This window comes from Anser brachyrhynchus (genome assembly GCF_964034855.1).
Source record: "Anser brachyrhynchus genome assembly, chromosome: 2".
Lineage (NCBI taxonomy): Eukaryota > Metazoa > Chordata > Aves > Anseriformes > Anatidae > Anser > Anser brachyrhynchus.
In genome coordinates, this window is record NC_137695.1 from 39,363,227 (window position 1) to 39,389,759 (window position 26,533).

At 33.7% G+C, this 26,533-nt stretch overlaps 1 protein-coding gene across 1 annotated transcript in view; it reads left to right on the forward strand.

Annotated features, from left to right (window-relative positions):
- The window catches only part of KCNH8 (potassium voltage-gated channel subfamily H member 8), a 192,345-nt gene that overhangs the window by 150,743 nt on the left and 15,069 nt on the right, over positions 1-26,533 (forward strand). Inside the window, exons 10-13 of the mRNA XM_080582696.1 lie at positions 682-931; positions 4,869-5,083; positions 22,176-22,214; positions 23,398-23,753. Coding sequence (XP_080438822.1) covers positions 682-931; positions 4,869-5,083; positions 22,176-22,214; positions 23,398-23,753 — 860 coding nt within the window. The remainder of the gene's footprint in view (positions 1-681; positions 932-4,868; positions 5,084-22,175; positions 22,215-23,397; positions 23,754-26,533) is intronic.

The window sequence follows — 26,533 nt, forward strand, 5'->3', positions numbered from 1 at the left end:
AATTGCAACATCATAAAAAATAAAATAATAATAATAATAATAATAATAATAATAATAATAATAATAAACAATTTAAAAGTTTAGATGTGAACTATATAGAGGTGGGTTTTTTTTGTTTTTGTTTTCTTAGTTATTCCTCTTCCACAGGTTTTACCATACAAAAGGCTTATTCATGAATTTTATATAAACTTTTTAAAGAAAACCTAAACCAAGTTCACTTTTGCTGTTTTTATAGTATATGCTACCGTATACAAAATTATATACCCAGAGAGTATACTTTTGGTCTAACAACTGGGAACTCAAACAAGGTTAAATTGTGCATTTGGGGAGTTCTTCCACAGACCACTGAGATTTTTATTTATTTTATTTTATTTTATTTTATTTTATTTTATTTTATTTTATTTTATTTATTTTATTTTATTTATTTTATTTTATTTTATTTTATTTTATTTTATTTTATTTTATTTTATTTTATTTATTTTATTTTATTTTATTTTATTTTATTTATTTTATTTTATTTTATTTTTTTTGCATAAAGGCATATTTTTAATATTTTTTTTTTTCCAGGAATTTATCAGTGTTTATCAGTGTAAAGATTTATTAAAACCTAGCACATATTTTCACTCCTATTTCTCTTTCTCTCTCTTTTTCTATTTATTTTTATTTTTTCTTTTGGTGCAGCTTTTAAAAGATTTCCCAGATGAGCTGCGTTCAGATATCACCATGCACTTGAATAAGGAGATTTTGCAGCTCTCTCTTTTTGAGTGTGCCAGCCGCGGTTGCCTCAGGTCTCTGTCTCTGCATATCAAAACCTCCTTTTGTGCTCCTGGGGAATACCTCCTCCGGCAGGGAGATGCCCTGCAAGCGATCTATTTTGTGTGCTCAGGTTCCATGGAAGTCCTGAAGGACAGCACGGTGCTGGCGATTCTCGGTATGGTCATGATCATAGCTTCAAAGAGAAAGAATGGTCCTCCAAAGTAGCCAGCTATATTAAGATTGATGTTAATGAAAGAGCACAGTCATCCTCAAAATACTAATGATGGCTTAGCGTATTCTAGTAGTCTAATGAGACAGAGAGAAATAATTTATTCTGATTTAAATCTACTATTCATCTATTAATCTGCTATGGCAATCCCTAAATCTTTTAGTTTAAACTTTTTTATTTATTTGCCCTAGAGAGCTTTAAATATTAATTTTAATAGCTGTATAATATTTTGCTTGTAGTCTGATTTTCTTGCACTTATTTTTCTCTCCTTTGTATGTAAGTAGGTCCTTATCAGCTTTTGATATAATTTGGCACTTTCCACAATATTTGACACCAGTATTGATACCTCAGAGGACATTTGATATTAGTTCCTAAACAGTTAACAAAAATTAGTGGGCAGTTGCTCTCAAATGAAAGCAAGCAATGTGAGCCTAATCTCATTCTTTAATAAATGCATATGAACACCACTTGTAGGACAGCCATTTGGTGAAAAGCAAACATTGTTGGCTCTGCTCTGCCAAGAGTTACTTCAAGATAATTCATGCTGCCAGAATTCATCTGAGTATATTAGAACAGAAGAAGGCCAGAAGTTCTGTTCTAATAAATTCTGTTTAGTGGTTGTTTGCTAGACGAGTGCTTTGGCTTATCTAATATCAAGCATCTCTATCTGTAAATTTCAGTGATAGGCTTCAGTCTAATGCCTATTAAAGAGCTTCCCTTTATCTTCAGCTAAAGGACTTGTCTGAGTTAATGTTTATGAAGTGTTCTGATAAAGTAAAATGTAAAATATTACTCTAAATATAAAAGAATTATTTTGTTATGATCTTAATGCTTCTTTAGATTTCAATATATTCTTCTTTCTAATAACCTCTAATATTCTTATAAAGCAGAGTTAAAAAGAACATTTCCTTTATGCTTTCCTTCCTGTTTTGTGGGATTGCACTGTAATGCAAGCTTCTGACCTTCTGCAATTACATTTCCTTTATTTTACTAGCATTCATTTGATTGGCCTTTTTTTTTTTTTTAATATAAATGTGATACATGTCCTATTTGTTTCATAACTCTTTAATTCCATTAGATTGACAGTCCATATCACTCTAACACTTGCTTGTAATTAGGAAGCTTTAGAATGCTTCTATTTTATTGGATCACATAAATCAAAGCTATAAAATGTGGCTTAGAAAAAAACCATAAGCTTAAGTATAGCAAGAGGTCAAGACTTACCTCCATTACAATTACGATTTCATTAACAATTTCATTTTCAGACACTTCTGAAAATGTTAATAAGAGCTTCATTTTGTAATGGTAACAATGACAACAAAAAGAAAGATTAGTGGATTTCTGAGAGAAGTGAATGAAATCGTAATGCAAAAACGTAAACATGATACAATGAAATAATGTTTCATTTCAATGAATGGGAGCTTCATCATTTAAACCTAATTAATGCTAGAAGAAGGTGAGTGCATCATACCTGTAGGTCCCAATGAGAAACCGTTTTACTAATGTAATGTAAATTCAAAAGAGCAGATTTTTTTTCTGAAAATGTTGATTACTTGCAGTTCCCAAACAACAATTTTATAACTCTGTCACAATTCTAATTGTGGTGGAATATGTTTTGGTTGCCATTCTCACTAACAAGTAATACAGCAACAGTACAATAAGAGATGATCTGATTAAATACAACTGTTTGGTTCCTCTTTAGACTGTTATGTGATATCTCACAATTAAATTTAAAATATACTTTTTAAGGAAAAAAAAATCAACAACATTGATGTATTGTTTGAGCATACAGCCACCTGAGCACACTGCTGGCTCATATTCAGCTGACTATCAACCAATACTCCCAGGTCCTTCTCTGCCAGGCAGCTTTCCAACCACTCATCTCCCAGCCTGTAGCTCTGCTTGGGGCTATTGTGCCCCAGGTGCAGGACCCGGCACTTGGCCAACTTCATACAGTTGGCCTCAACCCATCGGTCCAGCCTATCCAGATCCTCCTGCAGAGCCTTCCTTCCCTCGAGCAGATCGACACACGCACCTAACTTGGTGTCATCTGCAAACTGACTGAGGGTGCACTTGATCCCCTCATCCAGATCGATAAAGATATTAAAGAGGACTGGCCCCAGTACTGAGCCCTGGGGGACTCCACTAATGACTGGCCTCCAACTGGATTTGACTCCATTCACCACAACTCTTTGGGCCCAGTTATCCAGCCAGTTTTTAACCCAATGAAGCGTACTGCAGTCCAAGCCATGAGCAGCCAGTTTCTTGAGGAGAATGCTGTGGGAAACAGTGTCAAAAGCCTTACTGAAATCAAGGTAGACTACATCCACAGCCTTTCCCTCATCCACTAAGCGTGTCACTTTGTCATAGAAGGAGATCAGGTTCATCAAGCAGGACCTGCCTTTCATAAACCCATGCTGACTGAGCCTGATCGCCTGGTTGCCCTGTAAGTGCCGCGTGATGACACACTTTAAGAACATTTTCTGTGTAATATCCAGGTAGAATCACATGCTGTGTGCATATTCAGATTTTACAGTCTTCACTTATTACTCACTAATCTCAGACTAATGTAAGATTAGAAGAGACTTCTGAAAGCCACCCAGTCCCAGTCCTGGTTTGGGCCGCTTTTGTTCCACTTGCTCAGAGCTGTCTCTCCTCATGCATTATGTTCTCCAGTCCTTGGTCATCTTCATGACCTTTTCTGGATTTAATCCAGTATGTCAACACTCTGTCTTCTACTTGGAAACCCAAAACTGGACATGATATTCCAGATGTAGTCTGAAAAGTGAAATACAGAGGGTTTCCTGTTACTTCCCTGGAACCTGTTGGCTGTACTCTTACTAATGCTGCCCAGGATGCTCTTGGACCTTCTTTTCTTCAAGGGCACATCGTTAGCTTATGTTCAACTTGTCTATGACAATCCCCATGCTCTTTTCTGAGGAGCTGTTTTCCAGCTGGTCAGACCCCAGCCCATATTGCTGCAGGGAGATCTTCTCTCACAGGTTCAGGACTTGGTATTTATTTTTGTTGAACTTCATGAGGTCCTGTCAGACCTTTTTTGCCAGCTTGTTAAGGTACCGTGAATAACAGCTTTTCCCTGAGTATATCGGTCACTTTCCCCAGTTTGGTGTAGTCCATAAACTCACCAAGAGTGCACTCAATTGCACTGTCCAGGTCTTCAGTAAAGACCATCTGCACTAACCTTAGAGGAAGATCTCTGGTTCAATAACTGCTCTTTGGACATAATACCTCAGATCAGATGCTAGGCAAGCTTTTTGCTCTTTATGCTCTTCAACACGTGGTCGGTTGCCCATAAATGAAAATATAATGGCTTACGAATCCAATATTTTTTCTTGGCAGAAGTACTATTGGGCTATATATTTGTTATTACCTTGTACAACTAATATACATCATGAAGTTCAACTATACAACTATAAGTATCAGAGCTTGCAAAAGTTTTATAATACATATTCTTAGTAAAGGTTTCATTTGAATTGAGGATCTACAATTAATCATGTCATTGTTAAAATGATCTAAAAAGAACAAGCAAGAAATATGGTCTTCAATTTTTGACTTACGAAATTTCACCTGATACTAATTACTCGTGTAATATGTTTTTTTTACGTATTTACTTGATTGCTCTCTTAAATGAGATATTTACATGTACAGAAATGAGTCTTTGTACCTCCCATTCATTGTATGTAACATTCTTCCTGCAAAAATCAGAGAGTCTTTAGATAACTATACTTGTGAATGTTATTAATTTAAAAATTCATTAGTAACTATGGGTTTTAAATTTAGCAGTTGTTAAACAGAGTTATGATTCAAAACAGTAGTCAAGAATTCATGTTTTCAAGGTGATTGCTTTCATCTTTTCTTTCAGGTAAAGGAGATTTAATTGGAGCAAACCTATCAATTAGGGATCAAGTTATTAAAACAAATGCAGACGTTAAAGCTCTAACATACTGTGACCTCCAATGCATTATCCTCAAAGGTCTCTTTGAAGTGCTTGATCTTTACCCAGAGTATGCTCACAAGTTTGTTGAAGACATACAGCATGATCTCACATACAATCTAAGAGAAGGCCATGAAAGTGATGTAAGTATCTTTAAAAGTCTCCGCAGCTATTGTTAACTTTAAGGCGTTTCTCATGCTTTAGCCTGTAATCATGATTTCATCACAGTAAAGAAATAATACATAGATTACATTAAAAGGATCACTTGTTCAGTATGTTTGATAATTCAATCGTTATCTGTATGAATTGTTGATCAGTTGAACAGATTATAAACAGAGAACATGTTCTCTGCTTCTCATTTTTCTATAGAAAACCTCATTTGAGAGAACATACTTCTTTAGTATTTTGTCATTTTTTTTGCTAATGTTTACAAACAGTTCACAGTTATATAAAGCATGTGTCCAAAAAAAAAGTATTTAACTATACCTTTTCTAGAACCTCATGTGCCAGTCTAATGAACATTGATTGCTTCATATTTAAGAATGTTTTCACATGTTCAAAATAACAAAGTTTTTTTCTCATCATACTGCAACTGAAAAGTGTTTTTCCATTTCAATGGGCGACTACATGTGAAAACTCAAATAACCAACAAGAAATTTCAGATAATGCATTGCTGAAAGACCAGGATAGACTTACTGAAGTATTTTCAAGTATTCAAAGTATTGCAAGGCTTAGAAACTTCATGCCTTGTGGGACCTTTATCCTCCATTTAACATAGGCTCACTGTTAACTCAGTGTTATAAAGGGTGGCTCGTTGCTTGGCTAGTCGGTATTGCTTCGTGCTTTTCTGTATGCTGACAGATCTGGGGGTCATCATATCTGCTGCAAACACATTCAGCTTTTATAAAACCAAGGACAGCTCCTCCCAATTGGAGATGCCTGCATGATGCACAGATTCTCTACTGAGAGCAAACTTACATCAGCTCTGTCAGTGCAGAGAGGTAAAGACCCTCTTCATGCTCACTTTAGAATATGGGATTTAAAGCTCTGAAGGAAATACCAAACAAATTATTACATTTTAATGAAGAAAACATTTTCAGAATTTGTGGATATGCACTGTATTTTCATGGTATAATCTATTATTTTAAAATTAAAGGGGAAAAAAAGATCAGGAGACTAATTAGCATCCAGTGTCACAGGCATATATAAACTGAGATAACACAAGGCAGTTAATATTAGTTTCACTTCCTCCTACATCCTGAAGTTAACTAGGCCATCCACTGGTATTGCTTTTGCAGCAGAACTAATCTTGGTCACATGCATCTGATTTCTGCTCCAATCATTTTATTTATCAATAAGGATGAACAGTAGGTATAGGGCGGCAAAAAATTTTACTAGTACAAAAACAGGGCTCACCAAATCATGAAAGATCCCTATGGCTATAGCAAAGTCTGCCGGGTCAAAAACTTACTTGCTGTGCACACCTAGGAGTGCAGTTCCTAGAAAATACCACATCTTCTATATAAATAACTTGCACACAGAAATAATCTGTTATCTGAGTTATCTGATGGTTTACTCTCACAGAATATTAAGAAGGTTTTCAGAAGTAAAATGTGTGTGCATGAAAACATGACATCTTTTAAATACAGCATTATGTCTTGGGAATGGTGCTATGGGAGAATTGGTTAGCTGTGACACTAAACACTCTAAGATAGGGAGATTTTACTTTTGTGTGTGTTTATGTCTTTTTCAGCTTTATAGAAAGTTTTAGGTTTGGAGAGTTTTTCCATAGTTAAAAAGTAGATTTGATTCATTTCAGTAAGTCAGTTTCTCATTCTGTTTTTCCTTGAACGTCTTACATGAATACAATTTTGAAATTGAATGTGAATTTAATGCTTCTGAAAATGGATCAGTAGCAGTATTTAGAGCCAGGTGATCTACAGAGTGAAAAAGCATGAATTTCCCCACTACAATCTGCCAAGTGCCTTTCAGTCTAGGGTCAGATGAACTGCAGATCGAAATAACATGAAATAGCATGACTTTGACAAGTGCCTTTCAGACCTGACCTAAAACCTTATTGCTTTTTTAGTCACAGTCCACCAAAACTGCCTTTGGTTGTAGATTGCCAAATGCTTTAAGCCATCATTAAAATGTAATACAGCAGAAAAATGTAGTCTTGGTTATCCATTCTCCCCTTCCTTGTGCTGTTTGAACTCTTTACACACAAAACTGAAGAACTTTGAACTGAATTAGATATAAGTGGACCAAAAAGTGACAGAAGTAATCATGAGTTTCCTGATCCTAGTGTCAAACCTCCAAATTACCTAACTACCCTACCACACAGAAATTTCTATGAAAAGGGTTTTTGTTTGTTTGGTTTGGTTTCGTTTTGTTTTCTTGGCTCGTTTGGACATCTAAAAGTGCATATAGTGATGAGCTCCATCTGCAGTAAAATCCAAGTAAGGTGTAATGGTGGAAAAGGCTCCAGAATTTCCACAGCCACTTTTCAGTAAAACAAAGAGCTGTAACCATATTTCCTCCCAATATCAGGTAGAAACTGCAGCTATCTGGTTGTAGAAAGATTGAAAGAGTTGTTTAAGTAATTTAAAAGAAAAGCTCAGGGGATTTTAAGTACGGGAGCTGGCAATCATGTAGCTATTTCAGCTTCTAATGAATAACGGAAACAGATACAAAAATACAGAGATAAAGTTTCAGTGGTTCCTCATAGTAGTACTAAAAACAGAAGTCCTTAAGAGATTTATGAGTATAAACTTTAATGGTTGTGCAATCACACTGTCAGTACTATTATACCATCTTTTTATATATTCACATCACAGAAAGATGTGAATTAGGAAAAAGCCTGTGTTGATTATATGTATTCTGTCCTTTGTTTTCTTTACTGAATTTTGCTGGAGAAGCTCATTCTTATAAACATACAAAATTAATTCAGCACAGCTAGGAAAAACTAATTCATTTGGTAGCTGGAGTTGTGATGTAAACACAGTTCAGGCATTCTGGTGTTTCAAGCAATTTTTTTAGGGCTGTGACTGACATCATAGTCATGAAATAGTTTGCTAAGTGATAAAGATTTCAGCACCCCCCTCAACCATATATTTTGCATTAAATATTACAGATTGTATACAGAGCAGGCAGCTAGAGGACCAGGTGCCTGATTTGATAAAGCTAGGCAGTCAGAAGAAGATTCTTACAAGTACAATAATATGAAAGAAACTGGAAATGATTTTGCTATCTGTGTGCCCTGGAAATCTTGCTCTGTTATGGAGAGAGCAGTAACAAATGTTCATAACTCCTAATTATCTTAAGAGAAGCTTAGAATAGGTAAATACTTACACAATATTTTCGTGGGCTAGGTAACCATTTGTTGTTACTATTTCTTTTGTCTGCAAAGTGTCTATAGTGTAGGCGTCACGACTCATTAAAAAAAAAAGAAAGAAAAGAAAGAAAAAGAAAAAGAAAAAGAAAAAGAAAAAGAAAAAGAAAAAGAAAAAGAAAAAGAAAAAGAAAAAGAAAAAGAAAAAGAAAAAGAAAAAGAAAAAGAAAAAGAAAAAGAAAAAGAAAAAGAAAAAGAAAAAGAAAAAGAAAAAGAAAAAGAAAAAGAAAAAGAAAAAGAAAAAGAGAAAAAGAAAAAGAAAAAGAAAAAGAAAAAGAAAAAGAAAAAGAAAAAGAAAAAGAAAAAGAAAAAGAAAAAAAGAAAAAGAAAAAGAAAAAGAAAAAGAAAAAGAAAAAGAAAAAGAAAAAGAAAAAGAAAAAGAAAAAGAAAAAGAAAAGAAAAAGAAAAAGAAAAAAAGAAAAAGAAAAAGAAAAAGAAAAAGAAAAAGAAAAAGAAAAAGAAAAAGAAAAAGAAAAAGAAAAAGAAAAAGAAAAAGAAAAAAAGAAAAAGAAAAAGAAAAAGAAAAAGAAAAAGAAAAAGAAAAAGAAAAAGAAAAAGAAAAAGAAAAAGAAAAAGAAAAAGAAAAAGAAAAAGAAAAAGAAAAAGAAAAAGAAAAAAAAGAAAAAGAAAAAGAAAAAGAAAAAGAAAAAGAAAAAGAAAAAGAAAAAGAAAAAGAAAAAGAAAAAGAAAAAGAAAAAGAAAAAGAAAAAGAAAAAGAAAAAGAAAAAGAAAAAAAGAAAAAGAAAAAGAAAAAGAAAGAAAAAGGAAGAAAAAAAGAAAAAGAAAAAGAAAAAGAAAAAGAAAAAGAAAAAGAAAAAGAAAAAGAAAAAGAAAAAGAAAAAGAAAAGAAAAAGAAAAAGAAAAAGAAAAAGAAAAAGAAAAAGAAAAAGAAAAAGAAAAAGAAAAAGAAAAAGAAAAAGAAAGAAAAAGAAAAAGAAAAAAAAGAAAAAGAAAAAGAAAAAGAAAAAGAAAAAGAAAAAGAAAAAGAAAAAGAAAAAGAAAAAGAAAAAGAAAAAGAAAAAGAAAAAGAAAAAGAAAAAGAAAAAGAAAAAGAAAAAGAAAAAGAAAAAGAAAAAGAAAAAGAAAAAGAAAAAGAAAAGAAAAAGAAAAAGAAGAAGAAAAAGAAGAAGAAGAAGAAGAAGAAAAAGAAAAGAAAAACACACAAAGGCTGGTTACAGCCAGACTGGTGCAAAGTACAAGAATCCTCCTTGACACCTATGCCATCTCTCAAGTTGTAATGAAGTCCCAAAGGAAGATAAGAAGCATGCAGGCACACGTGTCTTTGACTCACTAGAGCACTATCAATATGTGCCATTTCTAAAAGAAAAGATGACATTCTTGAAGATTAAAAACTCTGTCTTTTTGACATGATTTGTAATTAATAAGAATATTTTTTTTCTTTTGTAGTTTTAAAAGTACTGTTCTGTCTCTTACAGAGAGCTTCCTTTCTCCCTACCCCCAGAGGAGGAGATACTATTCTCTTTAAAATGAAAATAATCTCCAAAACAGGGGGAAGGACTGCATTGTTGGAGTCTATCCACAGTGTAAATTAGAGATAATAACAAAGATTGTACTAGAAAAGTGGTATATTCTTCCTCCAGTTGGGAACATTCTTATTACAGCATAGCTCCTTGATAATAAAAAATGAGTAAATAGACAAATAAATAGTTTTTAAAAGGCAACCAAGGATTTATTTTTTCCCCCAAATAAAAGGCATTGTCTGACAAATTGGGGCTTAATGCTTGTATTTTGGAGAGGCTGGTATTTAGAATTTTTTTAATTTAATGTTTGAGTTGTGGTTTTTTGTTTGTTTGTTTTCAATATAATGAAGTTCATGTTGCTAATAGCAATACCAAGCAAATTACCCTTTTCTACTGGGAAATCTGGCCAAAACAGTTGTTCTTAAAGGTGAAAACCGCTTTAAGCTCTGGAGCATAAAACAGAAGGCACAGTTTCAGAAGAAGAATATCTACAGATTCTACTCTAGGCTGAGTTTTCTGGTTCATTTTAGTAAAGCATTAAGCACATATTTTAAGAGTATAATTCCACTTCATTTCTTAAGTGGTTTATTTCCAGACTTCTCTCCTTTTTTGTGTGTCAACTAGTGGTTTTGGTCCTGTAGGCAAATAAATAATAATAACAATATAAAAAGATGGATAGAGAAAAAGATATTTTGAGTTCATGCACAAATTTCAGCTGGAAGTCTGCCTATCCACAGTCTATTTTTCATCTAGTAGATTACTTATTTAACATAAATTATTTCTTCATGAAATAATGACCTTTTGGTCATGATTTTTCTAGATATTGTAATATGGCTCTGTTGAATTTATTAATGCGGTTTTCTAATATAGTCAGAGGTGTTACATATTTGATTATCTATTACTAACCAGCAACGGAGGCAGAGTTACATTTCTGATTTTTTTAATATATCTTTATTTTCTGCATAGTAAATAGTATTTTGTTTTAAAGAAACAGAACAAAGTTATCCTATTTGCAATTCTATTGCTTTGAAGGAAAAAAAAATCAGCATGTTTTTATGGAAAGGATTGCTTCTAATTTTGGCAAAGACTGCAAAGTAAAAAAATGTGATAGTAACTTCAGTCACATGATTACTTATTCTTACATTTGACTTTCAGAGCCAAAAAAAAAACCTACTGATTTCTCAGGTACTTATAATAAAACCTATGTATTTAAAAGATTATTTTCTTAAACAGCTATTACTACACTGCTTCACTTAATCATAATTCCTCCACTCCAGAGTAGGTCATAGCTTGTGCATTGCAGAACAATAAAATGTTGCAAAATGTTTTTCATAATAAATACTTTTCATAGAAGATTTACCAAATAATCCCAACCATCTATTTAATGTGGAAGAGGGTTTGGCCATATCACTCATCAGCTGTGTAGAAAGGAGTGGTTTAATTAAGAATATTTAACAAGCTTTACTTTGACATTTATCAGTGGTCTGGTAACTTTGAGGAAAACTTACCATTTTTAAACAAACTTCTGTTTTTTTTTAAAACAAAATACCTCCTATTAATCCCTCACCTTTGTCAGTAGCTTGTCTGGCAGATGATCGTGTGCTATTAATGTAGGTGTAACTCACTGGTGTTTATTGCCTGTAGCATAACAGGTATAAATGCTGAAAAATGAGACACCTCTCAACAGGATTTTTTTTTTTTTTTTGTGTAAAAGCTATCACAACAGGTAGAATATAGAAGTGAATAAATCACACAAAGCAGCAGAAGTCTAATACTTTACCTGCATTATTATTATGAAAAATAAAGCACCTTAGCTTCCTGCTTACTACCTTTCGTTATAGTCCATGTGTACTTGGCAGCTGCACAGACCAAATTCGTTTTTTTGTATTAGGATGACTTGTCTAAGTCACTGATAGCTGTGCATTTGTTGCTTTCTTCCTGTTGGATACTGTACTCCCGTTTCTCCTTTTCATATTATGTGGAGTCTGAAAACCTCTCACCTTCTCAGAGGGTAGAGTATAGGAATGAATGTCCACTTTATACTGTCAAAAACTAAAATTGCTTAAAAATCATGAACATATAATTAACTTTGACACATGTCTCCTGATGTGTTTGGTGGAGTAGGTTTTTTAGTTGCCTGTATGCATGGACTGCGGTGCAATCAGTGCTACTGTGCAATACTGCTCAGCACTCTTCTACATTTTAAAAGTTTCTCAGATTTTTCTTTCATGCTTCTGGGACTGCCAGAATGCTTTTTTTTTGTTTGTTTATTTGTTTGTTTTACTTTTTTTTTTTTAATCTTTTCTTCTTCTTTGCTTTCCTTCTTCATCTTCCCAGAATAAATACCCCATTGCGGAACTACGCAGCACTCATACAACCTCACTTATGCAGCTTAACTTCTGTATTTCTATGGAACAAGTCATAGAATCATTAAGGTGGAAAAGACCTCCAAGATCGTCTGGTCCAACCACCACCAATGCTACTCACCTACCCTACCACCAATATTACCCACTAAACCATGTAACTAAGTACCGCATCCAACCTTTCCTTAAACACCTTCAGGGAAGGTGTAGATGCCTTTCTACCTCTACACGCAGATGTAGAAAGGCTTGACCATCTGAGCAAGAAAATAGAGCATTTCATCCGTTTTACATTTCATTCCTGGTTTTAAGTGAGTGAGAAGCAGTTTGGGAATGAGCTTTGTCATCTAACACTCTGCAAGACATTTCACAGATCTCCTACCTTATTCATGCCACTAAGCATGTTTTGATGGATCTTTGGCTGCTTAAGGTGGATACTAGTTTCAGACAGTTGACTCTGTTGCAATACCCTCCTCCCTGTGCAGTTTTACAGTTTATCCTCTGCTTCCTCTGCCTGGCAATTACCTGCTGCACTCAGCATGAGAGTGGGGCTGACCTGGAGCTATAGTGCAAGGCAGGTTCCTTTTTGTTGCCTACTGACTCATAAAGCCTGTTTACTTGCAGTTGTTGATGTACATGATGTGTGGTGCCTTTGAGCCATCAGCTCACTCAGTGCCCCTCAAGACAGTGAGATGGTTATCTCATTATCATGTTTCTAATATATCCTTCACTATGGTACATCACCCAAAAATAAAGTAATAAAGGAACATGTAATTCAAAAAGGATGGGCTGGTACGCCTTTTTTCTTTCAGGCTTTGTGGGCTTCTTATTTTCTTTGCTAGTATCCTTACCTGAAGGTGTTTTTTGTTTGTTTGTTTTTGTTTGTTTGTTTTTGTTTTGTTTCGTTTTGTTTTTCCTGGTATGTTTCAGGCTCCCTTCCATAGCCTTCAGTCATTCTAATATTTTCAAAAATGACAGCATACAGCCACCTATACTCTCCATTTTTGTCTCTCTGATATTCTTCTGATCTGTGATGGTGTTTTAGTTAGTAAATTCATCTTACAACTTATTGATGCAATTCATCATCTTTTTTATTATTTAATTTTTTCATTACTTCTTGCATTTTTTATAAATCTTCAACTTTAAGCCTGAAACAAATAGAGGATGCGCTGTAAGGTTGAATCCTGCAAGATGTTGAAGAGGCTGAAGGGGAAGAGAGAAAAATAATCCATTTAGTTTTGTCTGGGACTACATTACGTATATGTGAGCCATCTCAAAATGTCAAGCCTTTTGGCTGTCTCTTACTCCTGTGAATGGGCTAAGAGAAAGAAATTATGATAATTATTTATACATTATTTATAACAATACAATTAAATGCATGTATATAAATAATTTTTCATAATTGCATATTTCTAGACAAATACAAACAGTTTTCATTGTAATTAGATTTTAAATTTAAATGAGGGGAAAAACTACTTCTAATTTTATCTTTTGAGTCATTTTGAACACTCTCCGTTCTCATTCATTTCACTTCCTGGGATTATTGCATTCTGCATCAGATTATAAAGCTTAACCAGAGGTTTACATGTTGAAAAAAAAAAAATCCACGCTAGAAAAGCAGCTTATTGATGTTTTTAGACAGTGGTATGAAGCGAGTATAAAACAGTGTCAAACAGAGTTTTAGCCAGGAAATGCTCCTGTCTTTCAAAGAGTATTGATTTGGAAGTTAACCATATTTCTATTTTAGTTACAAAGCCATGCTAGATGACAACACTTTTTCTAATATGCTTCACTATGCCTTAAGACAATATGATAATGCTAACTTTTATAATTTTTCTGCATGATATTTCTACACAGGAAAAAACGGGGAAAAGCAATCTTAAAGTGTCTTATATCTTACACCGGTATGATTTTATTTGGTTGGTTGGTTTGCTTTGAGTTTGTTTGTTTGTTTGTTTGCTTTTTTCCCATAGTTGCTTTTATTTTACATTGATCTAGCAACAACCAGAAAATAGCCTCAAATTCTGAAGGAATCTTACAGTAACCTATATTTTTATAATTTAGTTAAGACTAATTTATGAAGGAAAGGAAAATACTGCAATTTTTTTTTTATAAGAACGTGTCCTGAAGGTGCAGACTATGTAGGGATATAATGAGCATGACAGGAAGGCTTGTATGGAAAAGTTCCTATAAGACAGAAATGTGTGAAATTAAATATGATCTAGTCTTTGAGCAAACTGTATATAATCAGTGCAACTTATGTGTCAGGTAGGCATTCTTATGGAGACAAGCATCCATTCTCAATTTTATTCAGCTGGTAGCATTTTTAGTGTAAATTTTAAAGATCATAGATTTGTATAATAGATGAGGAAAGGAACCTCTGAAGATCAGCTGCACACACTGCTCTGCTCAAAGATATGAAAAGATACAAAAATGAAAAAGCAATCATTTATGTACAAATGTGATCTAAAATTTTACTGTTATAAAAATAAATATTGGATTTTTTTTTTAATCTATACTTTCACTTAGTAAAACCAGAGCTACAGAAACTACCTACGCAAGTGTAACTAGAGTCCTGCTGAAAGTGCAGCTCCTACCTAAATCATATAGATCCGTATAGATCATTTTTAATGACTACACTAAGAAATATATAACTACAGTATATGCATATATACAGTATAGTATACACAGTGCAGTACTGCCTATATAGTAAGTATTCAGGGGTAGGCTCCATTGATGATCATGCTGGGGGATTAGGAAAAGAGTAGAAATAAATTTAGCAGAAAACAAAGGTTTATTTTACAGTTTATTTATTTTATATTACAACTATATGTTGGATGTTCCCTGTGTCCATTGCTATTTCATACCTTCTCAGGTAAGCCTATTCTGTGAATGGATCTGAAAAATCACCTGATATGTTTTATTTTCAAATGAGCAATTGACATATTTTCCTCGTTTTTGTGGAATGATGAATGACATGTACGAGATGATAGTTGAGTATTGACTTTTTTTTTTTTTTTGTAGTCTGTTGTGTCCTGTGGTATTTCTATGAAAAGCATTAATTTATTGCATGCAGTAACCTGAGCAAGAACTGCATTAACATCTTAAGGTGATACTGTTCTTTTGGAGATACTGCTGTATGTAGAGAATGAAGGTTACCTCCAAAGTACATAAAAGACAGATTTATGAACTATTTAAAAGTCTCAGTCCCAGTAGGAACACTACAACCCAGCAGAATACCAATCTAAACCCTAAGCAGAATTTATGGATGTAGATTTTGATTACTAGGTTCTATGTTTGATCTAAATAGCAAAGCTTACTGATTACTTAAGTGTTATCGCTTATAGAATGACAACACGTACATAGAGTAAAAGGGAATGAGTGAATCCTTTTGGTTGCAAAGTACTGTGCTACTAATTAGTCAGCTTTGGTTTTGGTCACTGGCTGTTTCTTCTGCCCTGTCTGAAATCATATCTATGTTAACTCTAGAATTGTTTCTAGGCTTATTTGACAGATCTGTATAGATTTATAGTCTTCATATTTATAGTTGCAGAGATTATGCAATCCATTAGAAATAGTAAAGACATAGGTGGATCCTTTTCTTGGGAAGCTTTTGCTTTGGAACCTTTCTGCAGAGCCTTATACTATGAAACTACTGTTTTGTAGGTGGTGCCAGAAATAGTATTGGAATTGATCTTATTTTCAGGCCAAACACATTTTTAATCAAATTTCTGCTGGATTTTGTTTTGTTCTCCTGAGCTATCCTTTCTCCCCTGTGGGTTGTGACTGCATGAAGCAGTCAGCTAAGTGGGCTTAAGGCTGAAGCCCAGACTCTTATTCTTGTTTCCAGGCTATTTATTGTGAAATTTACAGGCAGAATGACTAGTTTATATGGCAGAAAGCTAGCATTGGCAAGAATGTGAGGAGTCTAATGGGTATATAGGGTCAGTGGAGATGCACTGGAAATCACTGGAGTCTTGAAAGACCACAGACATCAGTTTTTGGTGTTGGACAGGAACGTAATGAGATTCAGGGTTAATAAAATTTCCACAAAGCTGTTCAAACGTCCTTATGTTTTTCTTTTCAACACACTTATAAAGATAGATAGACCAAATAAGTTTTTGCTCAGAAAAAATAAATCGAATAAAATTAAATAAACAAATTTATCCTAACCTGAAGATACAAATTGTTTTAATGGGTTTGATATTGTCACGATTAGATAACTAGCAATCCTGTACAATGTGAAGAAGTGTGTTAAATCATGGTTTTCCAACAGTTAAAGATTTTACATAGCCATTCTCCAGAGCTCCCCTTAACACAGAACAGAGAAAGAAAGGCTGTAATATTTTGTGAGTCATGTTCAGCAAATCTACAGAACTCAGGTATTAAGTCACTTACCCTACTTTTCCTTTTGTTTTGTTTTGTTTTGTTTTTTTCTTTGAAAACTGAAGTTGTTTTTTGTTGTTTTTTTGTTTGTTTTTTTGTTTTTTACTTCTTCAATGTCTACGTTATCTTAGTTTCTAAGCTATTTAGAAATTCATGATTAATAAAGCTGCCAAGAGTTCTAAAATACTACACACTCTTTTCTGTATTATGGGTCCATATGAAACACAAGTTGCATCTCAAGGGAAGGAAATTATGGTCGCTCTCTTACTTAACAAATTTATATACTTGGACTTCTGCTGATTTCTTTATATGCCAGGACATGACTTCTTGCCCTTTTAAACCTTCTGGGAGAATTGACTAGAGGTTAACGTAATCAACAAACAACCTTCCAAAAAGTTAAATATTCATTATTAAAGAGAAAAGTTTCTGAGGATAAAAAAAAAAAGAAAAGGTTTTAAAATAATTAAAAAGATTACACCTGTCCCTGCCTTACTCTTTGTAAGGTTGACCCTGAAAGCCAGACAACTCTGAGCTTTCTTAAAAGCTCTCCCCAGATATGTTGCTGTCCTCAGCACTCATCCCACTGATCTGGACTGCCAAAACAGCTGGGCAGCTTTGGGGGTGTTTGGAAATAGGCGGTTGGTAGGTTAAAAAAAAAATTGTTAGGAGAATATTTTTCAAGATCCACTGTATTGTCTTCATCTTTGCTTTTTAAGAGCCTGCCTGAAGTTAGATACACTTGTTTTTATAAGTAGTATGAAGTTTTATTTAAACATAAAAATAACTTTGGGAACTTAGAATCAACACTTTCACAATTTCTACAACCTGACCTTGAGTCTAATCAGATAGATCCATAGAACCAGTCCTGCAAACATTTATGAGTCTGTCTGGACTCTTCAAGTTGAATGAGGCTAGGCATATACCTGACTGTTTTAAAGAAGAGGAAGTTTTTTGAGTTTTATTGCTCTGAAAGATGTTAGCATTCATTGTAATTTCTATTGATATTATGTAAATCTTTACATGCATGTAATCTAGCAGTAGGAATATTGAAAATTTTTCTCCACTGTATCTTTTGTCTGCAGTAATCTGTAAGCTTTTCCAGAAGTGCAGCCTGCCAGAACAATGTACAAGCAGTGCCAGGTCTATTGTCCATTTTAACAGTTCTTCCTTTTGTCTTCATCTGGCCTTATTAACAGTCTCTTCCTGATTTTGTTGTGTGAATTTTTGTTGTAGTTTTTTTTGGTTGTTGTGGTGGTGGTGGTGGTGTTTTTGTTTTGTTTGTTTAAATTAGCACATGGTTTGCTATGAAAGACGTGTATCAGAGCAGAGTGGGATACTACTTTCTTATCCCTGTTTTGGGGAGGGGGGAGAGGGAGGTATGAATATAGAAGTAAAAAATGACAAATTATACCAACCACATTTACTGTCTACTCAATTCTTGATTTGGGGCAGGAGATAAAGAGGTTACTTTTTGTGTCAGTGACAGATTTTATATTTTGAACAAGAAACAGAGTAGATCCTGCCAATCAAAGTATCTTTAAATATTTTTGCTAATGACTGAAGTGAAATTAACCTCCAAGTTTTAAAGAAATATATGAAAATTGAAATTCTAACAAATTCTGCTAAATATAGAAAGCTCATGTGAGAAATTGGAATGCAATTAAGTATGCTTTTTCAAAAAAAAGACTTATCAAAAGCTAACCATTAACAGTCTGTTATTAAAATCTTGGGCTAGCTTCACAGGCTATTATAATTTGTTCAAAATATATGAATGATTTAGGATAAGGACTTAACAGAAGACTGAAGAGCTCATAGCAATTCACAGTATTTGGTCACATAGAATAAAGTACTGTTGGCAGATCTGTTGTTCAACTTTTGCTTTTAATTCAGTATACATTCTGTGCTGTAAGTAGGATCAGAGAATGCTGAAAACATCTGCTTCCACAAAAACATGTCATCTTTATATTTCCATTAAGCAAGGAAAAGAGATAAGAAGGAATCTGAGAAAAATACAGGAAAAATCTGATGAAGTAACTCTAGAAACTATTATTAAAAAAGGAGATAGGGAGGAGTGTTGAGTTTCACAGTAAATGTAGATATAAAAACATCATATTTAACCTAAGAGATCCTTTAAGAGACACTAACTCTTGTGATTTAAAGGATCTGTGATAGTTCATTGAAAAATTTCCTGATTATGGAGAACTGAGGCCTGAACACATGTGAGGCATTAGGCTTTTCAGTGGTATGTTAATCCCTTATTATGTATTTGTATCTTTTCCATTGCCATACAGTAAGTTTCCAAGGAATAGAACATATGGCATGTGTTCTACCCCTCCACCCCCCATATTGTCAATGCTTCTAAATGTGTTTGTGTTTGTGTTTGTTTTTTTCTGCTTCCAAATGCTGACTAAGAACATTAGTATTCTAGTTCAATTTCAAATCCTTTCCTGAAAATGTATTTTATCCTTTTGACCCCTCAGATACAAAGCATTATTCAAATGGTTTAGGACTCAAGTCTTGCAAGCAAATCAGTAAAATTACATTTCTATTTTGTTCCTCCTTCTCATGAAGGCAATAAGAATCAAGGCAGTAAAAGCTGATAATACTCTTCTGAGCAACCAAAATACAAAATTACTTACATGGACATTTAATACATTAACACCAAATTTAGCCGCATCTCTATATTTCTGGTTTTAGGGCTTTATAATTTGAATTCATCTTGAATTGTTGTATAGCTAACTACTTGGTTTGACTACATGTCCCCATAGAGATTCTTCTATTAAAGACTACTGTCTCTTGACCCTGGAAAAACCTTTAGATCACTGGCTTTTGACAGCAAACCACTAGTGTTTGCAGCTGTGAAAATGCTCTTTTTCTGCTTGTAATAAGCAATTATAAAGACTACTAAATCTTTAAGCTGTCTATATTAACATATTAAACAAGTACAAGACCATAGATTTCAGACTATGTACATGGAAGAATTTGTTACAATTCTGCTTGTGGTGCATGATCTATTATAGTTTTATCTTTTGAAATTAACTTTAATAACTGGTTTTGCAAGACACCAGAGCTGAAATTAAAAATTGAATTAGACCCTTAGGGTATTTCACACAGCTCATGTTAACATTGAACATTGGTCTTTTTTTTTTTCCTTGCACATAATAGGAAAAATGCTTGTGTTTTTATTTCAGCTGCCTTTACTCTTTAACAGTTTCAGTTCTTCGTAAAAGATAAGAATATGAGCTATTTTTCATCCTCTTTCTTTTTACATTAAATAATAATATGCATTTTAAACAAGGTACACCTAAACAAGGTACACAAGTGCGTTACCCTAAAGAAAAAGTTTTAACAGACAATTCCTCATAATTATATACTAGAGAGTATATATACATATATATACATATGTATATATAGAGTATATACATAATTATATATATACTCTACAATGTATTTACAGATATAAAGCTATGTGAATGGTGAAGTCTTTCAATTTACTGCCTTTTACTGCCTGCTGGTTTTTGTTTGTTTGTTTGTTTGTTTGTTTGTTTTCTATGTTCTTCTGATGATCTTCACTTTTTCTCTTACAGAACAATTTTTTTGCAGGAAGGGAAAGAGAAGGGAGTTACTGGTAGAGTTTTAAAAGCCTAACTCTCGAGGGTTGTGCCTGGTCACAGTTAAATTAGTTTCATCAACTTTCAACTACTAGGATGTAAAGTCCAGGAGCCTATTTTTACTTGCACATGATATGATGCACAAGCAATAAATGTGGTTGTAGTGCATTAATACAGTGTTGGAGGTGAAAGCCCAGATGAAAGACCCCAGCAGGTCTGTTTCAACACCAGCAGAACACCAGGAGTCAGCCATATAGTAATTTCTTTGTGTCTATTTCCAAGTCACAAAAATCAGAATTAACAGTTCTGCTCAGAAGAAAAAAAAAAAAAAAAGAAAAAAAAAAGTCAAGTTAGGAGAGATCTTCACCCACATTACAAAGTACAAGTGAAAAGTCCCTTCTAAACTCTTGAGAAGGCAAATTCATACTTTCTAAGATCTTTTTTGTTAAGCTGCTAATATTTGGGATTGGCTTGGAGTTTTAATTAAGGCTGCTATTTAACATTCATACTGCACCTGTGCCTAGATGCCAAACAAACCGAGGCCCCAAAGGTCTGGGCAGAATTGTAAATTAATCCACGTGAACATATGTGCAAAGTGGGCCATTAGTACTTCCTAAGTCTGATTTTTTTATATATATATTTTTAACTTTAACATATTAATACTCTTCCAGTTTACTGTTCTCATGAATCTTGAAGGAAACAATCTTTCTTCAAATGGTATAGATTACAGTGCAGGTTGGGAGATGGCAGTATCTGAGGCCTGCTTCTCAGCTAATATCAAGTAGCACTTTTTCTAACTCAGGAAGAGCACAGCAGTTATTTTATTTACATAGCCTAGTTATTGCAGTTTTTCTGTTTGGCAGTTATTAGAGTGTTATTGCTAAATTTATTGATACACCTGCTACTGACTTGGCAGTTGAGGAGTAGGATTTCTGCTTACGCAAAATTAAATATGTAGTCATATGTTATAGCAGCACAAACGCCTTCACTTGTATGAGCAATTGCAGAGATTTTTTTTTCCAAAACTGTACCTAACATCTGTGTATTTGGGAAGCCACAATGTCTTCAAGAAAAGCTTAGCCTCTTTGACTTCTTTGGAGAAAAATAAACCTAAGCTCTTAATTTAAAATTGATGAGTGTTAAACTTTTTTTTATATCAACATACAAGGCTTATGAAAGCTGAAAATCAATTCTAAAAATTCTGCTTGGTGAACTACAATATGCCTATAAATATCACATGCAGTCTTAGTGACTTGCCTATGATCAAGTTGTGGACATCTAAATAAACAACAAGACATTTGTATCCCACAGTATTAGGCAGTTCCTGCAGAGATTATGGGTAGTAGTTAATTAAAATTGCATGAATATTTATTTATTTATTTATTTGGTTTCATTCCTCTTCGTATCCAATAAGATAAAATTGCACGGCTTTGAACAGCTGTTAAGCATGTATATCCCCTGGGATTATATTGGTCCTTCTTGCTTCAGTCCCATTACTGACTGAAAAATATTCAAAGTAGAGATTCTAGATCCTAGTAGAGTAGTAGGTTCTTATGTGACACTTTGATCATCTAGATGGATGCACTAGGCTGGCATAGGAGCTAAAGCTACAAAGACATAGGGGCAAAGTAGAGCACTGTTCCTGCATGGGATTCCATCAGAGTAGCACTGAACCTTACCAGGCATATGCTTAACCATCCATATTCATTCACAGGTTTGGAGCTTTAACCCAACTTTTTATTAAAGAAAAATGTTATTTCTGCAGGTAATATTTATACACACACACACACACACACACATATATATATATGAATAAAACCTATTTTCTGACAATAACTTTTTCTGAGGAGTGTCATTTGTTCATTGTTATGTTTATTTCAATACATTTTTTACTATGAGATTCTTTTCTTGTATCATATAAATATTTTGGTTAAGATGTTTGTATGCTCTTGGAAGCCAATACTTTGCAGATACACATATTTGTTATGTGTTTTGGTTTGTTTCAGGTAATATCAAAATTATCGAACAAGTCTACGCTATCTCAGGTATGTTGCTCACATTTTAAATCTGCAAAGCTTGACTTAGAAACATGCACACAGTTACGGCCAGATCAAAGTTGGAAAAACTCCAAGTGACTTCATTGGTTTCAGAATGAGTCTTTAAATAGCATCCTGCAGATAGTTGTGCCACTGTCCATTTTATGATTGATTATGATCTTTTCTTCCAGGTGCTGAGCTAGGATATCATACTATGGCATGCACATTTTAAATACAATGTTTCTCAAGCCAAAGCCTTGAATATGGATAATACTCATTCTGTGTAGAGTATAGGCTACATGACAGCCAGGTCCTGTGTAATTTGATCTTTATATCAGCCTTCAGATGACTATTATGGTTGACAAAAAAAGCTGTTATAATATTTTAATATAGACAAGTCTTTTGACGTTTTAAATTTGTACCTTTTCATACCTCTCAGACTGAAAGTGTTTAATTCACTATTTGCCAATGGATACTAAAAGAAAAACTTTCACTTGATGGAAGTGAGTATTACACAGCAAAATTAAAACTTTGCTGTAAAATATTTAGGTAGATACTGATAGGAGCTTAGAACATTTAGATAAATTCCCCAAGCCTGCATTTTTAAATTGTCTTGGGTCCAACACCAAGCATCCACAGAGCAATTTTTTATTTTATTTTTTTTATAAAGGTAGCTATGCTTTTTGTTGACTCAGTTCTGAAGCTGACGTTGTCACACTACTCATGCATTAATGTGATTTTGTATAAACTGAGAAATTTGCCTACTGTCCCAGCAGATGTTTCAGTCATAATGACTAAGGATGCAGAGGATATCTGGGCTTCAACTGAACTGTTATAAATGCTATTTACACATTCCAAATGGCTCCATACAAAAATGTGGAATGGAATTACCAGCCTCAGTTCTTTCCCTTGGTACACCAGGAGTCTGACAGTAACATTCAGAAGTACACCTCAGTAAAGCAAGATTAATCTACTCAAGTACATATGTGCCACATGGCTTGTAAGACCTAGTCATGTGATCTTGGTACTAAGACATACTGCATTGAGTTTACTGTCTATGGCACTAGAGAGCCTTGCTAATGTATTTGTTATCTTTTTCATGTACATACGTATAGCCATAGTTGAAGAGAGAAGGATTCCTGCAACATCAGATTCTGAATTTGACCTTAGTAATTATTATCTGCTTTTTTAGACAGAGCTCAAGGGAAATGGAAATATAAAGAAAAGACTCCCTTCAATTGTAGAAGATGAAGAAGATGATGATGAAGGAGAAGAAGAGAGCAGCACCCTTTCACCAATCCATACAAGAAGCACAACTTGCTCTCAACAGAAGAAGGCTGGAAGCAATAAAAACCACCTGGGGAGGAACTTGAAGCAGTTGGCCTCAGGAACAGTGCCCTTCCATTCACCCATTCGTGCTTGCAGTTCAAACCCCTCAAGAACCAAACATGAAACTGAGCTCCATTACTATTCCAAAAGGAAGGAGAAAAACCTTAAGTTACACCTTTCAGCACTGAATGCTGGTGGCCCACCAGACCTGAGCCCAAGGTAATAGTTAGGAATGGTTATTTTCTTCCATATCACATAACTTCTATTAGAAATATAATGACTGTAACAAAAAAAAAATAAAAAAAAAAAACCTTTGATATTCAAAATGTTAATACTTTTTCAATATGTCCATATTTTGTTCATCCCACAGAGAAGGAATAGTCCTCTCATTGTAGAAAATATTGAACACTTTAGGACTTCTTTGCAAGATAAAGAATTTCTGTAAGCAAAAAGGGAAAGTACTGAGCAATTATAAAAATGACTATTTGAATAGTCTGGTTTTATAGTATCGTTTTGTCCATCTATAATAATCTTTATTCCCACAGTAACGCTGTGAAGCATACTCAGTCCATCAGAGATATAGTAATTTAGGAAGCAAGTTGATGATAAGGCGGCAGAGCTGTGCAAATACAAAAATTACTGGAGTGGAGAACTATAATGGGAAACTACTGCCTGGCAATTTTAGAAAATATTTAGAGTTTTTTACATTAGATAAAGAAAACCTGACAATACAAGTTATGTACAAAGTAAACATGGATTTGAGAAAATCTGTTTTGCCATGAATTCTGACATAAAGTCATATAATAATGTGAATAATGCTTTTTGTGGTTTTAAGCGTATAATTTAAAAAAAAAATACTTATATGTTATTTGTAAGGTGATTTTTTTTTTCTTAGTTCTGAATTCTTGCAATATAATCATTAATTGTTAATAAAATCAAGAGTTTTAGGCTCTTTTCATTACCAAAATCAAAATCACTTTTTTGACATATGAGGAAAAACAGGAGGTGATTATTCAGTTCAAGTTTCGGTTTCTATAAGTTTAAGCATTTCACATGTTCAAGAACTTCCTTTATTCATGATAGGCAGAATGGTATTTTCACAAACTTTCCTTTGTAGACATGAAAGAACCATAGCTTGACCAATATTTATTTATTTCTAAGACACCTGTCCGTACAGATGCAATAAAAAGAGTTATACATTTAAGAGTGTATAACAATCTTTTCCCCTCATCATATATTTGATGAATATAATAACATTTCAAATAGGAGAAGTATACAAACTGATTTCCCTGTATTTGCCAATACAAGGAAAAATAATATATGAAAAACTAGCTTCTACATGAGCAAAACTGAAATGCATAACAGATATTTTCTCATTTCTTCTTTGGATCTCATGTGAGTCTGGTTCAGGTCAGCTGTGACAGACAGTTATTTGCATAACAAATGGTAATTCTGGGGAAAGACACCTTTCATATTTTCCGCTGAACTGCAATTTTGCTCCTTGTTGTTCTGAGCATATGCATCCAGACATTGGCACTCAAGGCTGTAAGAGCAAATGTGAAACAAGTGTTGTTACATGTGTTATTATTTATTATTTCAATTCACAATTTATAATTCCAGAATAATCCTAATAGGCTAGAAAATTGTCTCATGATGTATGTGGTTTGCAGACTTTTTCAGCTAAAAAACTTTCATATTATTTCCCCAAATTGGTTTATATTATTAGAACATTGAAACGGACTGGTTAAAAGCACTTTAAAGAGAGCTTCAAATATTTTTAAGCAAATATGAAAGAGAAAATAAGATCTTTTAATTAATATCCTCACTTTTATTTGTTGTTGTACAGTGGTGTAAGGGTGTAAGATGCTGTTTTGATCTGAAATGTCCAGTCAATGTAGTGGGGAGGTTAGTAACCTCACTTTTTCAAAAGAAAATGTACTTTGTCTTAAACTTTTTCTGTGCATGTTCCCTAGAGCAAGCCAACAAGAATTTCTCAGTCACTTCAGGTTTGTTTCTTTGACACTATAATGAAGGCAGTAGACAAAACATACAGAGACTGGTTAAAACGTTAAAATAGTCCTGGACAGAAGAAATAGAAGTCAGCATCATAACTTCCAGGATACAGTCTTAATCTTCCCAACCCCTTTTTGCATTCTGCATCTGAAGTAGAGCATCAAAAAGAAGAAGCCTAGAATGCCCGGGAGGAAACATTTATGCATTTGAATCTCCTCAAATCCATATTGGCAACAGTACTCTGGCCCTGACCAACTAGATAGAAGAGGTCACATATTAGACTTTTCTGACTTTTTGGTTTCTAGGAGTTGAGATATCTGTCTTCAGGAGAAAATTCAGGACTGTAATAGCTAATTCTTAAAGGGGAGAGAGTTTTGAGCCCATGTGTTTTCTATTCACTAGATTGTTACTCCACATTCCAGTTGCTTGTTTATGAATAAGCATCTTTCTCACTACATTTTTACTGAGGCCTGTCTTGTAGCACTCCAGAACTAGCTATTTTTGCTAATATATTTTCCTTTAAGTCTGTATCGTTAAACACTTTAAAGAATACAGCAGCTACAAATTCCAAGTCACGCCTGTTTAGTTTTCCCATGTGCTTTGAAGGCAGTTGAAATGTTAGCATTTGATATAATTAGAAATCTCTACAAAAGGAATATTAGTGTTTAAAGTTTACTTTTTGAAGCAGTGAGGCCAGATGACATTAAATAGGTTTTATAGCAAATTCCAAAGTAATCATTCAGGTTTCAGCTGCAGGTAACGGTATAGTCCAGAATAGCCAAGGCACCACATTTGAGCCTCATCTTTTCCCAGAGGCTGATTAAGATTAGAGTGCAGTTTAATAAAATCCAGCTGGCATCATGAACACTAAAGCATGACACAAAGCCCTAAGCCCATGTGAAGAAACAGAAGGACAAGAATATATATATATATATAAAAATATATATATAAGAATATATGTATAGTATGTATACAGAACTATTCAA